This window comes from Megalopta genalis, chromosome 8 (genome assembly GCF_051020955.1).
Source record: "Megalopta genalis isolate 19385.01 chromosome 8, iyMegGena1_principal, whole genome shotgun sequence".
NCBI classification, from domain to species: Eukaryota; Metazoa; Arthropoda; class Insecta; order Hymenoptera; family Halictidae; genus Megalopta; species Megalopta genalis.
The window spans coordinates 18,946,191-18,965,386 of record NC_135020.1 but is presented as its reverse complement, the minus strand read 5'-3'; the positions used below and the strand labels follow the sequence as shown (position 1 = coordinate 18,965,386).

The 19,196-nt window shown below is 32.3% G+C and overlaps 1 protein-coding gene across 2 annotated transcripts in view; it reads right to left on the bottom strand.

Annotated features, from left to right (window-relative positions):
• Agps (alkyldihydroxyacetonephosphate synthase) overlaps positions 1-19,196 on the bottom strand; it is a 23,500-nt gene extending 4,304 nt beyond the window's left edge. Inside the window, exons 1-5 of one of the 2 annotated variants that reach the window (XM_076524149.1) lie at positions 19,056-19,196; positions 18,418-18,582; positions 18,051-18,321; positions 17,336-17,425; positions 54-334 (exon numbers count right to left, since the gene is read on the bottom strand). In XM_076524149.1, coding sequence (XP_076380264.1) covers positions 54-334; positions 17,336-17,425; positions 18,051-18,139 — 460 coding nt within the window. In that variant the 5' untranslated portion in view covers positions 18,140-18,321; positions 18,418-18,582; positions 19,056-19,196. Of the gene's footprint in view, positions 1-53; positions 335-17,335; positions 17,426-18,050; positions 18,583-19,055 lie in introns of both variants that reach the window. The other variant, XM_076524148.1, reaches the window with a different exon arrangement.

Below are 19,196 nucleotides of genomic sequence, written 5' to 3'. Positions count from 1 at the left end.
CGTAGGTCAATGTTCGTACGAACTGAAAGTGCGTGTGTTTCAATGGTACTTACTTGGCCAAATAACAACATCTGGTATCCGCTGGAATGATCCGTACCTCAGATTAAATATCTCTCTCAGCGTGTGTCCGTGAGCTCTAATAAGCCGGTCGATACCTTTTGTAGAATATTCAATGTTTAAAGCTTGGATCGCATCTAATAGTTCCGATGATAGAAACGAATCTGGCAGGTTCGTTGGGATTGGCTGAGATATATTTTTTACGGTTATATCCACATTTAAAACGTCTTTCACCCATTCTGTAAAATACGGCAATTCCTGGTTGCCAATGGGATATCTGGAAACATTTTTGCTTCATTAGTGAAACATTACATATTTATATACATATTCACCTAAAATAAATGAGGATATGTTGTAGCTTATAAGATTCATGCCATTTAAATTTCATGTCTCCAAATTTTCATAAGGTATATCATTTCGAGATGAGCCAGTTGCTGAAACACCCTGTATATTAAAACTGGTCAGATATCCTCTTATGCTTTTTATACATTTCAATGTATCAGAATAAATTTTAATGCAAAAACTAAACAAGTATGTATCTTTAAGACTTATAGTATTTATCGGAAGAAATAAAAAATATCTATTTGGTAAAGTTTCAATTCGTTATATTGTATCATTTTATTTCCGACACAGAATTTTTCTTCTAAATTATAGTACATAATGTTACTGCAAGGTTATGCAGACAAATTGAATTTATACGCATACTAAATACCGTTTTAGTACCAGAATTTAGCTTTACAGAGACAGGATTAATTTAAGAACTATTGTTGATACATCTTTTGCTCCTTTCGTATTATAAGTCCTTGAAATCTTGGACACTTTCTTTTTAATACCTTATAAAATCGAAGAAATAACTGTCATAAAACCAATATTAAAATCAAATTAGTCACAATATTTTTTAATATTTTAAGAAACGTTTTAATTTGCAGCATTTTCAAAGAAAAGTAGATCTTTAGTTCTCCACTTGCCATATCATGCAATGAGATTTTAGAAAAAAAAACGAACGATGCACTGAAAAAATAAGGATTTCAAGTTTTCAAAATTAGTGCATATTTATTGTTACACGATCTTCGTTTGCGTAGTCATAACAGTGTAAATATCGACGATTTTTTGGAAATCGTATGCAAAAAATATCTTAAAAATTGATTATCTTTTGAAAATTGTATGCAAAGAATATCTTATTTTATCAAGATGATCAAAGAATAATATGTTCGCCTAATCTAAGCAGCTAAAATTTTACATAACAATCATACAAAAGGTAAGTGAGATATATGAGCTTATGTAAGTCGTTAGAAAATTTGAGTTTCTCTATGAGTAAAAAGTTTGTTTTTTAATGTTAATGTATTATTCAATTTGTTTTTGGACAAAAACTAAAATTGGAACATTATATTGAGAAAGTCAAAATGAAGGAAGTCGTTGACAAACGTCTGAACGAATAAACTACAATTCTCTGTTTAACCCCGCCACTCTATTTCACTGATGTTAAATTTTTCTAATTCTCGTTTTCAACGCAGTGAGGAAACGAGTCACACACGAGGGGAGATAACAGTCGACAATTTTCAGAATACCTAGTGTTCACGCGTATCGAGGTCGTCAATAAATTTTATATACACTTTATTCTTACGATACAATAAATCTTTGATGCATTTTTATGTGAGATCGCGCAAATTGTCAATCAAATTTTTATTCATGCTCTAGCTTCTTTAATTTTTCTCAATGATGCATTCATTAGTGTTCAGAAAAATATATAATTTCATTACGATTCCATTATAAAATATTATGATAGTACAATAAAATTATTATATTCTGATTAATGAGAGATGATACAAAGAGGTCGCGAGTTGAATAAGACATTTCGTTGTTAAAAAATTAAACAGTACATGGTTACAAGTTTATTTTCATACGATTATAAATAACAAAAAATATTCAAGTATTTCCAGTTCATGGTTCAATGCAAAGGCAGTTTTATAATGTAACTAGTTAAAAATTAAAAATTTAAGAATTGGTCACTTTAATCATTCTAGTGTTAAGAAAAAAAAAGTAGATAACATCATTGTGACCTATTTTTTTATTTGCGAATTGGGTATGTTTCTATATGTACAGTAATTATAAATTAATCTCTAGTATCGGTAAGGCATAATATTCATCTAGTCTTATGATTTCTTTTTAAGATACTGCACGAAATGTTCCATTTCTATTTTATAAACAGATATCAAGTCAACATGCTTATTCTTAAAAAGTATATCTTATCGCACCGACGACTCATGAATGTAATTACATCTCATAAGAAACTACACATCGTTACATCTACATTATCAAAATATCAAGTTAAGATACTAGGAAATAAGCAAATTAACTGATGTTCATTGTAATAATTAAGATTTTCACTCTAGAAGTAACGATTAATATTAATCTTTTTATTTCAAATTTGTATTATCTTTTTAGTCACTTACCTTGATTTCGATTGACGTAATCTTTCAAATACATATTTATTCTAATTTACATAATTAATTATACATAAAACAAATCGTAAATATTAGGAAAACTAGAGAAGAAGGTAACGGTTAATTCTTGATTTTGATTTTATATTAATTACAGCAATTATTTATTAAAAAATCTGAATTCTGATTTCACATCATAATGAAAGACAAAAAAGAATGGAACTTTAGTTTCTTAATAAATCGGACTCCTTAAACCAGATCGGAATGATTTAACAAATCGTACCAATTAGGAAACTTTTCGGTGCCTTATAAAACGTTTAACACTTTACAGACTGACTGTTCTAATCGGAACATGCGGTATATTTAAAATAGCAATAAAAATGTCAAGTGTAACAACGTCAAAGCCGCCGTACGTCGAATCGGAGCTCGAGAGTTGATGACAACCAAGCGAGAATCACGGATTCACTCGATGCCGATTCTTAAAGATTAATTTACAACATTCTTTATCCGAATGCTCGGTTCGAGTTGTTAAAGGTGTTCTCAAAATGTAAACTTAACCTCGAAATGAATGTCAATCTATAGCTTTGCAAGGAATGCATAAATGGGGAGCTCAGAGGCCAATGATTTTAAGTACCTGATCATGGAAACCGATAATTAAGTTTCTTAAAATTTAATTGTACAAAAATACCGGTGTACATACATGGGAGAATATGTTTATTAATAGATAATATATAGAGTAAACCACGTAACGTGATCAGCTTAATTTATTCTGTTGCTAGTGGTTCAATTGGAAACATTTCGAGCTAAAATAATATGGTTTAAAGAGAGCTTTAAGACGATTGTACCTTTTTTGTTAACCACGCTGCTCACGGAGTTCTCAAGGTCACTTTCAGTTTGGTATAGATTAACTTACAATTTTTTTGTATTCATCGTTTAGGACAGTGCTCGGAATCCTTTGCAACGCAACATTGGTCTCCGCCTCCTGATTATCGCGTCTCGCTCACCGCGTTGCTTCCATCGACTTACCGCCGCAGCGCCTCGCTTCCCGCGTTGCTTCAATCGGCTTACCGTCGCAGCGCCTCGTTCCTCGCGTTGCTTCCATCCGTTCACAGCCGATGGAAGCAACGCGGGGAGCGAAGCAATACGGCGGTAGTCAGGAGGCGGGGCCCAATGTTGCGTTTCGAAGCATTCCGAGCACTGGTTTAACCTTTTAGGTACGGCTGAATTCTGCGCGAGGCTATTTCTCTGGACGGCAGAGTCTGATATGTACTGTACAGGGTCTGATACTGTATATTCTGTCTGTATATACAGGGTGTCCCAAAACTGTCTCGCAATCCGATAGTGGCGGGTTCCTCGGGCCATTTGAAGCAACTTTTTCCTTTACAAAAATGTTCTCCGAGGCACCGTTAACGAGTTATTAACGAAAAACAATGACCAATGAGAGGCGAGCTCAGCTGGCGCGAGGCGATCGAACCAATGAGCGGAACTGGGCTTCGCGCGCTGGCTGGGCCGCCTCGCGTCAGCCGTACTCGATTCTTATTGGTCACTGTTTTTCGTTAATAACTCGTTAACGGTGCCTCGGAGAACATTTCTGTAAAGGAAGAAGTTGCTTCAAATGATCCGAGGAACCCGCCATTTCCGGATTGCGAGACATTTTTGGGACATCCTGTAGACTGTTGTAAATCGATGTGAAGACAAAAGAAGTGTGAAACAAAGCGTATGAACACGATTATTCGGTTCAAACGATGAGCGAGTGAGCTACTAGAGCAAGCCACTACAGTGGTGCGTCGTTCAGAGAGATGACATCCGCGAAAGCCACTATAGTGGCGCGTCGTTCAGAGAGATGACATCCACGGAAGCCACTATAGTGGCGCGTCGTGCCTAAAAGGTTAAGGAATGCTGAGACGAATTCGATAAGCTTCATAAGATATAGCTTTTTTAGAATGTAAAAAAAAACTGTAGCTTTACCTATAAAAAAAACCTCGACATAACTCCAGAAAGAAAGGGTTGACATAAAATTTGGTAGAATCATCTTAAACTTCTCCTTAAACCATGTTATTTTAGAAGAATTATGTTTTGAATTGATTGGCTTTCAAGCCCTTCAAGTGTAAAACGTCAGACATTTGATTAATATGCAAGTAAATATAATTCAGGCGTATTTAAAAATGATATTGCTTATATTCGTATGATTGAGACAGTTAAATTAATTGCTACTTGATTTGTTCATCCAACATCGACGATTTAAACAACACACTGCTATAAAAAACTACAGTTGTGTTTTAGAAACAAGTCTGTAAACGCAGCGAATAAGTATTTATTGCTATATGTTGCACGTATGAAGTAATAATGAAATCGTTTGCTCGCAAAATTTTTTTAAAAACCATTTATGCACTGTTCACTTTTTCTGTGCAGCAGAGTAACTAGTCACGGCTCATTTACACCGTTGACGACTTTTATCCTCGAACAAAAAGTGAAGCTTTGCGTAAATAATTAGTGTCACTGTCAAGAAAGATACATATTATATTATTGAAGCCGAGGTACAGAGGCCCGCAAGAGTGTTCGTACACCATTTAAAACGCAATAACTATTTTAAAACTGAACTAAGGGACTTGAACATTTTTTAGATGACAGAGGGACTGGGTCTACTAGACGATGACTGTAATACTTATTTTTTTAATTTCACTATTATTTGGAATGACAACAAAAAATAAAAATCTCGTTTTATAACTTTTTTATCTGGGCCTACAACGAAAATTTAAAAGATATCTTTCGTAGATCCCGGTAACTTATATGCATGTTGAAAATTTGATCGAAATCGGTTCACGTTGTTACGGGTTACAATAAATTGGAGATCGCAAAAATCGGAGTTTTAACACGATTTTGACCAAAAATTCTAAGAAATTTGCATTTTCAATGCAAATGCGTTAACCGATTTTGATCAAATTTTCAGCACGCATATAAGTTATCGAGATCGAAAGGCATTTTTTAAATTTTTGTTATAGACTCGGATAAAAAGTTAAAAATCGAGGGTTTTTAATTTTTTCTTTTCATTCCAAGTAATAGCAAAATTAAAAGAAAAGCTTTTTAGCCATCGTCTAGTAGAGTAGTCCCTCTATCGTCTAACAAAAATTCAAGTCATTTAGTTCTGTTTTGAAAAAGTTATTGCGTTTTAAACGGTGTACGAACACTTTTGTGGGCCACTGTATGTCAGTTTCTTATGTAAACCAGTAACAAGACCGCTGCACACGAAATATGCACTCGAGTGAAACAAATTCTTCTTGTTAATTTAGTTGCAATAAAAACAAATGAACGACAAAAACAGAATCTCTGGTATCAATTATTTAGATTGACAAATGCTGAAAATTACACGATTTCTAGCAGTAAAATGGATAATAAAATTAATCTGAACAGGTACATCATATTTCTGGTACTATTAAGATTTCAATAATAGCACATTCAGTTGCATATATGTATTTTCGTAAGAAATCAAGCTTTATCATGGCCTAGAAATTCAACTGATAAGATCTGATGGTACACTTATGGGAATTATTAACACTTATAGTCATAAATAACAACTGATCGAAGGAGATCATATTACTATGAGGCAATTTTTATTTATTTAGTTATGGCGTCGCAAGAAGAGTGCATATTGCCGATAAGTTAAATATTGAGTAAAATCTACTGTTGAATATTCTACAACTTGCATAAATGGCCGCCATAATATTTACGTATGCATAATACAGTATGTCAAGAGATTGCAGTCACATATTGATGCAACAATCCGACAGGTTTGAAATTTATGATCACTACGATCTTTCTATTCTCTAAAATTGCTTCTCTCGAGTTAGTCTCGAGACCATTATAGCATATCAAGGTCCCCATGTGAATGTTACTTTGTGTACAATGCGTACAGTTTAATACCAAGACAAAAGGAACAAATAAATTGTAATACGTTATCTACTACAGATTAATGAACAGTTTGTAGAGATCTGTGATTCATTCCGTTCTTCAAATTGTTCAGTAGCAATAGCAATTTTAATTGTTAATCTACGAGTCATCTCCGACAATCTAATCGAATCTTTAGGGGAAGGGGGAATGTTATTTACAACACCAATTTTAAGTTCGAATGAACAGTTAGCGATTCCCATATTTTTTGATGGACTGAACACGAATTCGATAATTATTTGTCTTCATCGACCTCAGTTTTTGTGAACTTAATTTTGAAAAAGAGAGAATTCAGAGAATAATATTCTGATAGAACTATATGTCCTCAATGTGGAACTTTTTTCGTTTGCATTCGACAATGTCGTTCGGTGTAGCCCTGAAACGTCGCGACTTAACAGTTGTTATGCAATAAGGTAAATATGCGTTTTTGACGTAATTCGTGTTTTATTGTGAACGCGCAGCATAAGAACTAAGTACCTACTTATTTCGTAGCGTTTTTGAACTTCATTTAAGTATAGGTACCGACAGATATATTAATTTCTATCAATTAATACGTGTTTGTGCGCGCGCGTGTGTGCGCGTGTGTGCAGCAATGTTCATTTGGAAAAGAATCAACCAAAGAATTAAAAAAAAAAAAACAAATAAATGGAAAAAGATAACGATCTGATAATTTAACTTCCTAAGTTTCAACAATGTTCTGAAGGGAAATCAGAAAATTGATAGCGGTTATCAATGAGATACTACTAAAGATGAAATTAATATATTCAAATATAAATTTCATACAAATCTAATTAGTAGAACTGCACGCCCAGATCACAGATCACATCTTGTGCACACGTACATCGAACTTCCTTTTGATACATTACTAAGTTTTTGAGTACATTGGAAACATTGGCAAAAATTATCATACTTTTCGTGTGATATTTCAATATGTATAGTGCTACACTACTAGTATACATAATAGCACTAGTATAGTACTACAGTATTAGTATAGTACTATAATACTAGTACATATAATAGTACTATAATACTAGTATATATAATAGTACTACAGTATTAGTATAGTACTAGTGTATAGTACTAGTATAGTACTAGTATAGTACTATTATAGTACTAGTATAGTACTAGTATAGTACTAGTATAGTACTAGTATAGTACTAGTATAGTACTAGTATAGTACTAGTGTATAGTACTATACTATTAGTTTATTAGTAGTTATAGTACTATTAGTTTATTAGTAGTTATAGTACTAATAGTTTATTAGTACTGTACTATTTATTTATAATACTATAGTACTATACTAGTACTATACTAGTATAAGTTAAGCCTAAAAATTTTACGCTTTCTCGTAAAATAATGTTTTAGAAAATTATATAAATATAATTCAATATTTATCGCAATGGTTAACTTTTCGAATATGTAATGTTGTAGAGAAATGTTTATTTTATATATTGTCTACATTCTCCACTCATCCCAATGTTATTGTTATATCATTATCTTTGGAAATCAAGCGTAACGCATCTATATTTATTGCTTAAAACTTAACTAGCGAACGTTGGAATAATTTCGTGAGCCACACTGTAGTTTATCGCTTTTACTCTCGCGCGAACTTTGCGGTTATGACCTGAACAGGATGCGATCATGTTCACGATAAGGATACGATGAAAAAAGACGTTAAAAAATGTGACCAAATATGATTGTATCCTTATCAATAACATATTTTGCACACTGAGTCACTGATAGCGATCCGTCTTTCAATATCGCGTCCCCAGCCGTTAGGTTCACAATTTTCGTAATAGCAAAGGACTTCAACGGTGCGCCGGTAATTTAGGGAGACGCAGCTTCGTTAAAAATATTAGTCGCTTAAAAAAGGTGAAGCCGACCACAGGTGTGTACCATCACCCTGCCGAGAACACGAATGTCAAACGCAACACTGCCGTGTTAATGAAAATGAAAAATAAAATAAAATTTGAAAAAATAGAAAAAACGAAATTATGATGGCAATGCTGTGCAATGGTTCCGGATTAGGATTGCGTAATAGGACCATCGCCGAGGCGCGCTGGGTTTAATAGCACTTTTGGCCCTTTCATGGCTTCCCTCGGTTCTTTGTGCGCCTCTGTTGGAGGTTTCTTATGGCGGTGTGAAATGTGCATACCACAAAAGCCCATGTAAGGATCTCGCGTATCTGACTGGCAATTAACACTTCCAAGATCGTTCAGTAGCGGTGTTCGTTCACATTCATTAGAATTCATTTGCTGAATAAAGGACAAGCTGACTTCACTGTACTTCTAACTCCGATGAAGAGAAGCGAAGTGGCACTTCTCTTGCGAGTTATTTCATGTCACGTCGTACAGAATTGATCGGCTGCAGTCTGCACGGTTACCGACTCTTTTTAAAATTCGTAGATTTATGACGCGTGTACGCCTTGAGGAATTAAGTCCGGCTGAAGTGGTTTGCAAAAATCATGCGGACAGACATATTTACTCTATTTTACTTATTTACTATCTTCTCTATTGTTTACAGCGACTTCCTAAGCTAAACAAATGCTCTTTTCAAGCATACCATGTAACTATCAATTCTTATCGAATTGATTTAAATATTATTAAATATTATTATTTCAATACCGATTTAATTAAAAAAATATGCGAACATAAGACATAATATTCTACATTTTATTGTGGTTTCTAAGGTTTTCGCGTTAACGTCTATGCGTTCACTGCACGTGTCATGCAGCTGGCCTACCATTAAGTGCCATAATTTTATATGCTGACAATAGCAATATTTCTTATCGGCGCGGTATTTAAATTACGCAAAATGTATTCCTACGAAATAGATATGTTTTATTTAAAGATTGCGTGGATCGGAATACGTGTACTTAAATGTATTTTATTATTGTACAAGGATATTTATTGATCCTTCTATATGTATATGTATATACACCGTCTAGAATTTTTGAAGTTTTTCTTATTTCTGAAATATATTCACCACGGTTCGGTAATGATTATTTTCCATGTGAAAAAATATCTGTTTTTAACATTTATATGCCTACATCTGTTACAAAAAGCAATACTCTATCGTAGCAATACTTTTCAACGTTTATTTTATCAATCGATCGTTTTATCTGTAAAGACCCCAATTATTATGTTCCGTCATATCTATTCGAATATCTTGGACGATCACTAGATAATGATTTTGAAGATAGTTCTTTGTAACGCTAGAATCCGCTTTATACATTTATCCTACAAAAGTGTTCGCATACCTTCTAAAACGTAATAACTTTTATAAAACTCAACTAAATGATTTGAATTTTTTTTAGGTGATAGAAGTCGTTTACTAGACTAAAATGCCTTTCTTAAATTTTGTTATTACTTGGGATGACAAAGAAAGAGACAAGAAACCCTCGTTTTTTAACTTTTTCATGCGAGCCTATAACAAAAATTTAAAAAAGTGCCTCTCTTAGATCTCGGTATCTTGCATGCGTGCTGAAAATTTGATTGAAATCGGTTAAAAACTGCAGATTTCTTTACAGTTTTTGGTGAAAATCGTGATAAAACTGCGATTTTTGCGATCTTTAATTTATTGTAACCCGTAAAACCATGAACAGATTTCGATAAAATTTTCAACATGCATGTACGTTATCGGGATCTACGAAAGACATTTTTTAAATTTTTATTATAGACTTAGATAAGAAAGTTAAAAACGAAAGATTCTTATTTCTTTTTTTTTGTCATTCCAAGTAATAGCAAAATTTAAAAAAGAAGCATTTCAATCATCGTCTAGTAGACTAGTTCCTCTATCATCTAAAAAAATTCAAGTCACTTAGTCCAGTTTTAAAAAAGTTATTGTGTTTTAAACGGTGTACGAACACTTTTGTGGGCCATTGTGTTGCTTCAGTAAACGTCGATAAAATGTAATAAAAACAAAATTTATGTATCTTGAAACGTGAACGAATATGCATGGAAAGTGCTGAAAAGTTTCGCCAACGTTTTACTTTACAAAAAGATTGTCGAATATCATCTTTATTTTAACTGTTCACTTGAGGCTCTCCACTTAATAATGAAAGAGATTTATAAATTATCTATATTTATTATGTTGTAAGTTGGTCGAGTTTTCATGTGAAAAAAAAATGTAATAAGTTTGTTCGTAATGTTTAAATAATTGTAATAAGTATATTTGCGTGCTTATTAGTCACTTGTTTATTTATCTTTTTAGTTTTTCTTGTTTTCTGGTCGATGATAGAACATTATTGTACATCATGATTATATTTCAGGAGTATATAATTTTTGGTTTTCTTCCGCGAGTTCTACTACTTGGATCCGACTGAATAGAAGCAAACATTTTGGACTTAGTGAACTTCTATACTAAAAGTTCGTATTTTCGTTCGGATTTTGTTCTTATTTATTGTATTTAAAATTCGTGTTCAAACCAATGTTGAATTCTTGTTTCGATAAGGTAATGAGTTTGTGGAAGCGAATATTATTCCATGTGAAAAATTGTCCGAAGTATATACAAGATTCGGAAACGTCGCGAGATTTCTTTTTACGTGTGCGTGCGAATTATCACACGTACGTTAATGTTACATGCAATGATCGAAATCCTTTGGGCTTATTAATAAATTCGAATAAATTATAATGACAGCATTAATTGGCAATTCGTCATTTTGTTTAAAGTCCATATTTGTTCGAAGCTAAGTTAACACGTCTGTATCATCTTAAGAATTCTGCGTTGTTCTTCTCTAATGTTATATACCATTTTGACGTGCCCGATGAAAAATAACTTTCCCGAAGTTGATTAATGTTTAGGACGAAACATAAAGATGTACTAAATTTAATTAATAATAATGTAAACGTATTATAGTAAATTTGTTTTTCAAAATAAAATATAAATATATTGCGATACATTTTCTAGATTCCGTGTGAATTTTCATATCAGAAAATAGCTTCTTAAGAAAAATAATCATTATTATCATTTTATAACATTTTTTCATTTCGATGGTAACAATTATGATCCTTGTCCAAGGTATTCTTTCATCGAGAATAAACGACGAATTAGCAGAAAAGAAATGATTAGCTGGCTCCATAGACAAACCCTGCAAATGTGCGAATATTTTCGAAGCTCGACGCTTTCGAGTTAACGAAATTCCAAAAAGAACGTGCTATCAATGGAATAAATTACCATGGTTCAAGAATACTAATTTCCATTCTTTAGAAAGTGAATGCGTAAATAATGATATATAAAAGTTAAGTTGGCCTCTACCAAAAATAACTCGCATTGTTTCCTGCAATTCCCTCAATAAGCTCTGAATATTTTTCCATCGTATACCAATTTTCTTTTATGCCGTTCAAAAAAATCTGAATACAATAAAATATAAAGTTCGCCGAACTTCCGAAAACAACAATACGCAATTAAAGTAACAAATTGCCGTTTGACCTCGGCGCGCAACGATACCAGCTGATTCGTGGTGTATACCGTGATTATGTTTCGCGCGAAGCGGCCACGTTCTACTAGAAAAATAATATTTGCTAGAAAAATAAACGATAGAAAACGCTTTGGAGTCTAAATACGAAGTGTTCGAGGAACTTTATCAATAAGTCTCCAAGAAGTACATGGTAAATCTTTCAATTCCCTTGCTCGAACACAGTCACAAGAATTCTAATGCATCGGCAAATACTACTTCTACTGGTAATATGATATTTTTACAACTGATGTTCAATAATTTCTAATTTAAGAAGTATAGAAGCCATCCGTTAACTTCACTTTCTCAATTTTTTTTAAATTATATGCCCGAAGTTAACGAATTCTAATTTTTTAAATTATATGATCGCAAGAAACGAGAATCGTTTAAGGATTTCATATTTCTTCTTTAACAATTTTCAGTCTACTTATTACACACCAAGCAATCTGATCATAATGTCCGGATATTCGATGAGCGTTAAATTAGCGAACAATATTAACAAGAAAACAATCATTTAACTAACTCCTAGCACTTTGCAATGTTGCTAAACAAGTAAAAGTGTTACTTTATATTTAAGATATATAAAATTTATATGTATATCTGTATTATAGACATATAAACTTTACATATCTGTATTATAGGTACACATAAACTTTATATGTATATCTGTATTACATATACATAAATTTTATATATTTGTATAGTGAGCAAAAAAGATATTAAAGTATTCGGCATTTTCACGACAACCTTAATTTAATGCTTCATACAATACTTCAGAACCCACTGAAGAAAACCAAACAATAAACTTCTGCAATAATCATGATGTACAATAATGTTCTGTCATCGACGAGAAAACAAGCAAAACTGAAAAGATAAATAAACAAGTGACTAATAAGCACGCAAATTCTTATTACAAATTTTTTTTATACGAAAACCTGGCCAACTTACAACATATAAATATAGATAATTTATAAATTTCTTTCATTATTGAGTGGAGAGCCTCAAGTGAACAGTTAAAATAAAGATGATTTTCGACAATCTTTTTGTAACATAAAACGTTGATGAAACTTTTCAGCACTTTCCATGCATATTCTTTCACATTTCAAGATGCATAAATTTTTTTTCCGTTACATTCTATCGACATTTAGTGAAGCAGTACAGTAGCCCACAAAAGTGGTCGTACATCGTTCAAGACGCAATAACTTTTCTAAAAATGAACTAAGTGACTTGAATTTTTTTAGATGATAGAGGCACGAGTCTACTAGACGATGATTAAAATGCTTTTTTTTTTAAATTTTGCTATTACTTGAAATGACAAAAACAAGATAAAATCTCTCGTTTTTTGACTGTTTTATTTCAGCCTATAACGAAAATTTAAAAAATGCCTCTCGTAGATCTCGGTAATTTATATGCATATGCTGAACATTTTATCGAAATCGATTAACATTGTTATTAATTTGTTAGTAGTAACAAATTAAAGATTGCAAAAATCGCCACTGTAAATCTTGTTCTCCGTGAACCTCTCAGTCGATAATATTGATCGACGTGCAGTCTTTTATCTAGAACAAAAAATAAAACGACTTTTTTTCATAATAAAACTACGCATTGTACGAACCTAAATCTTATTTTTAAAAGATGCAAAAGAAAGGATAATACGTGGCTCCGAAAATTTATTAAGATAAAAATTTTACACGAAAATCACTCCCTTGTTTTCGGATCTGCGTCTTATCATACTTTTTGCATTTTTTTAAAACAGTATTTAGTTCGACGCGTAGTTCTATTATGAACAAAATTCCATTTTATTTTTTGTTCTAGATAAAAAGAAAAAAATGCTAGACTTCACACCGATCGGCATCGTCGACCGGAAGGTTCATGGAGGACCAAGATTTATTATTTCAGTAGACGTCGATAAAATGTAACGAAAATAAAATTTATGTAACGCGAAATGTTAAAGTATACGCATGGAAAGCGACAAAAAATTGAAAAAAATTATACTTATTTTAATGGTTTACTTGAGTCTTCCATTTTAAGTAAATGTGATTGTCTGAAATGGAAAATGCAAGACTTATCTAGAGGCAAGAATTGTTATTAGAGCAAGAAAAGACATTAGTGTCTAATGAAAATATACAAACAATAAAATTATATACTAAATATGAAATATTTATTACTTTTTATATATGAAGTACTAATGAACAGTTTATATCTGGACGTTCTATGCACAGTATTCATTAATAGAATGCAAAAATTTTCGTGGTTTGACCTAGAAAATCTTATTACAGTCGTTCGCTGTACGATACGCCTTATTACACTCGCGCACCACTGATCAACGCTCAGACTAATTATGCGATTTGCGTAGCATTCGCAATTACAAAAATCTCCACGGAATCGTATTAACGAAAAACAGTTTTCTGAAAATACTAAGTTTGTTTGTATTTAATAAATTGCAAAGAATTTAAGTGTGGCATGAATTCTATTCAATCGTCGAATATTACATTTTTATTTATAATTTTATTTAGCATTCCTCTATAATATAAGGGACAATGATCCATAAAATTATAACAGACACTGTCACTGGGATCACAAGCCGCGAGTGTATTGAACGACTATAAAGTTTGTTTAAAGGGAATAGCAATGACGAGACTGCGGATGTTAATGCACGATAAATATGCAAAAAGCATATGACATTTATACACGAAAAGTATGCAAAAACGCAGAAAAAATATACAAATATTTCCGATATTCAGTATAACACTATATTAAGTGTTAGGTGTAATATTATGTATTAACATTCACTTTACAGTTATTCTGGTATATTGTATTTCGAATTGCAGTAAATTACAATTACTTTTTCTAAATTTGACGACGTTAGTTGCTGACGTTTGTCAATAAAAATTAATTTGTACGCCGAAAATGATCGCTCCACATCACACGATGTTATCGTTGCTTATTTTACTGAAACAGTGTTCTTCGATTCTTCTACAAATTTACCGTTTAAAATACGTGAAATTTTCCTTAAAATTCCATGAATCTTTTATTTTTTTTTCTCTTATTTTCTCTTTTATTTTTTCTCCACAATCACCAGGGATGCTTTCCAATTGAATTTTACAATTCATGTACATTCCTGTGGAACGATATAATGGAAAACCTACGGTTTCTAATTTCTGAATCGTGTGGTGTGTGGTCGGCAAGGTGTTTAAATGAGTCTTTATAAACACAAAAAATTCACCTTATCGCTTCGATAATCAAACTGAACTGCTCGAATTCGAAATACTGACAGCTACATCTAACGATCAATTAGCAATTCAAAGTTGCGAAAACATGATTTGTTGTGTCGTTTACTCGGTATAGATATTGACACTATCTAGTTATGATACCTGTGTTTACTAATAGATCAAATTAATTTAACGAGATGTTTCATATAAGCATAATATATGCGTATACACGTCAAATAATATATGCAGTATATTTTTGCATATGTTTTTAAAGATAAATATGCAAAACATATGCATTATGCAAAAAGTGCAAAATAAAAAATACGTTTTGTGAATCCTCTAATTATAAAACATATTTCTGCACAACTCTCATTGCATTACCTATTTTCTATAAAAATGTGCATTTGCATAAACATCCGCAGTCTAGTAATGACTTTATTAGTCAGTACACGAGCAAACTACGGAGTCAGAATGTTAATTCGTTGCACTATGTATAGTGTAGGGCTCGTTATGAAGACATTTAATATAGTTTATTAAACATGGATAGTATTGATTTCTTTTACTTCGGAATAAAATTAACTGTTTTTTTAGTTGTTCATATTTCACAATTACAATTGCAATAAACATAAAATAAATGTACATTTTTTTTTCTCGTGTAAGAATTTATTATCACCAAAGAAGTGCTAATCAACGAAAGAAGCTACGAAAGAAATGATAGAACCCGATGTAAAAAGTACTTACAACGAGTCTTTAACTACTTTTTAAATAAATGAGTAATTCAAGCAGTATATCGACAGTAAATTTGCGATAGTTTCAGATTATATATAACTAAGCAAAAAAGCACTAAAATTAGAGTAAAATTTTTTTAAAAAGTACATTATTTAAAAAAAAAAAAGAAAAAAAAGCACTTTAATCATTTCCTTTTAAATAATTAAATCAAGAAAGACTTTGTTCTCACATTAAAAATGTACATATATGAAGGTATAAACACCCAGATAAAATGATATTACGATTGAAATAGTATGAACATTATAAATGGTAGATATATGGACATTCGTAATCTTAACAGAACCATGTGTATATGTAAATGTATTCGTCTTTTCCTTGTAAATGATTTTTCTTGTGAATCATTCTGCCATTTCAATCTTACCTCACTTTCTTTCAGTTGAATGATTTTTTTTTATTCTTCTATGAATATTTAAATTCCCGTTACAACACTCATAATATTGAACAGGACGTAAGATTTGTTAATCGCATGTGTTAGACCAGTATAAGAAATAACGTATTAATGATGAACTAGAAGAAGGAAGAAAAATAACTACCTAAAATTTCGAATGATTATGAAAGTTAGGTGGAAAACTAGGCCATATGAGTTATCAAAATTTGCACATGATAAGGTATATAGGTATGCTTCAAAGGAAGTTACAAAAGTTATCTATTACCTTCGTGAGACAAATGTGTATAGATTAGAAACTCTTGAACATCTAATTTAAAAACAATTTTAGTGCATGCGCGAATTACCGAGATAAAATAGCTACTTATCATATAAAATGTAGACGCAATAAAAAAAACGAGGAAATAAATAATTTCTTTGCTTATTGATAGCATACGAATATTTCGTATTTATTTATGAAATACAACAATTGAAGAAATTGTTAAAATTGACAAAATATTAAATTGATTATTGAAGGAATTGAGAAAAAAGAAGTGTAAGCATGGAGAAAGGGGAAAAATACTTTCGCATAATCCCCTTAAAGGAAACGTATACAATACTTTATCTATCCTAATTGATTTTATTTACCTTTTGTTATAATAACATTCTTATGTAAAATAATTACACGTAATTCAAAATTTTTAATTCTCAAAATATTGCTTTAATACTAAATATATTTAGTCTATGTATAAAATAAACTATAAATATATATACACACATAAACGTGTAATTTTATAGCTAGACAATTTTGACATTATTTCTCGAACGTTCCTTCTTACCGAAGTAGCTACTACTTTAACCTTAAAACAGATATTGCAAGTCACATCAGTCTGTGTAATTAGTATTCTTTTCATTTGTTTAATAGTAGAAAGACAGAAACGATTCTGTGTGAAATACAAAGTCATGCATACATTAATGTAATATAAAAAAGTAGTTCTTTGCGAATTGGAAACTTTCACGAATTCCTCTAAATTTATTAAATGTAAACATAGACAAGCATATAAACACTCACCTATGACCGGTAAACTCGAGGATATTCTTGTTATTAACCCGAAACTCGGAATCCTTATATCCCCAACCGTTCCACTTTAGTAAATCCTGCCTTGAAATATAAAAAAATAAAAAACAATAGAATTATTGCAAGTTACATTATTTTAACATAACTTTAATTAATAGTGCGAATTATTTTAAAAACAAATAGCTAAGGGACAATAAGAAACGGACTTAGTATTGTGAAGGAAAGAAAGTATTTCAAATTGAAATTTGCGACGCTCTCGGCGCGCATTTCGTGAGCCACGTGACCGATCGGCTGACCAATCGGCAGAAAGAGTATTAACTCTCAGATAGCGAGCAAGAATCCGATAAATGAATCGACTTTCATAAGTAAATAACTAACTGTTAGAAAGAATCTACGGTAAAATAAAAGAATTCGATTAATTCGAGTGTTTATCGTGCAATCGAATAATGACACGAAAAATCACAGACAATATCCAGAAATCGTAAAAAAACTATTATTGATCGATTTGTATCTGTTCCGTGCACGAATAGCGCAAGGGGTGCTTTGAATTAGCCACATCTGCCGATGAGTCAGCTGATGCTCGGCCGAAGGCGTGGTGACAAATATTTTAACAACGTTTGCATCGGGCATAGAATTCGCAACAGTGTCCCTTGCATTCTATTCTGCTTGCGGACCGACTCAAACCAGAAATTGCCGGTACAAGACTGACCTATTCTGCGGCACGACGCTCTCGAAACGGGTGGGTCCATTTAAATTCTCCACATCCTCTGCCGTTCTCGTTTTCGTAATAGTCGACATATCCTATCGACTGCACTGCTAAGGGCCTAACCTTTTGATCTGCACAACACACGACCAGTGTAAGCGCAGGTGCTCGAGCGCGCGCTCTTCGCGGCAGTATATTGACTATTGACACGCGCACCGGCAAACCAAATTTAAATCAATAGAGCCCCCGCCCTACGGCTGCCCGCCTACCGACGGATCTTCTTGTCGTGAAAAGAACCAATCACTTATACCCGATGCATTCTCACGCTGGAAATGACGAACGCTTTCCACCTACTAGTGGCAAGTCGACTCACCACGCTCGACCATTCCTTACGCACATGTCCCATGGATGGTATAGTATATCTTGCCAGTTTGAGGGATTCTTTTCATGAAAGGGATTTCCCACGCATGCGCCGGCCTACAGACTTCGTACGAGGGACTGTGAAATCTCTCCTATGCTCCCGCAGATATTTTTCTAGCTAAAATTACGAGAACTCTGAGTTATGTCGAATTATCATATCATGTATCACCATATCATTCGAACTATAATGATGGAAGGATAAAGTAGTACGTACAGTGAATTCTCATCTATTATAGTCAATTTAATATCGATGGAAACGTAAACAATTGGAACACAAATATTTACATAAAGATACAAAATAAACAGCACCTATATACTTAAGTATTCTGGGAGTTTTTAAAGTTTAGCAGATTCAAATGATATAGGAGTGCACTACGTGTTATTTCTAGGATGTGATGTTGTTTCTACTCGTGTTTTTAATAGAAGCTTGTACAGCCTAATTTTTCTGATTAGTGATGGTGCTAATTATTGAGTTAATAATTCTGACTTAATTGACATATAACATTCTCCGCTTGTTCTATGTATTGTTTCGTATTTTTTATTTCCATTTATTACTACATTATGAAATTAATGCAATGATGTTATTATTACCTGATGACTTCTTTTCGTTAGCAGAATTTGCAATGTTTGTAATCTACACCAGGAAATAATGTTTTTTTGTAATCTTACTTCATTGGATATGTAAATATCAAATTTTGTTATAAGGAAGAACTAAAGTATACCTTTGCAAAC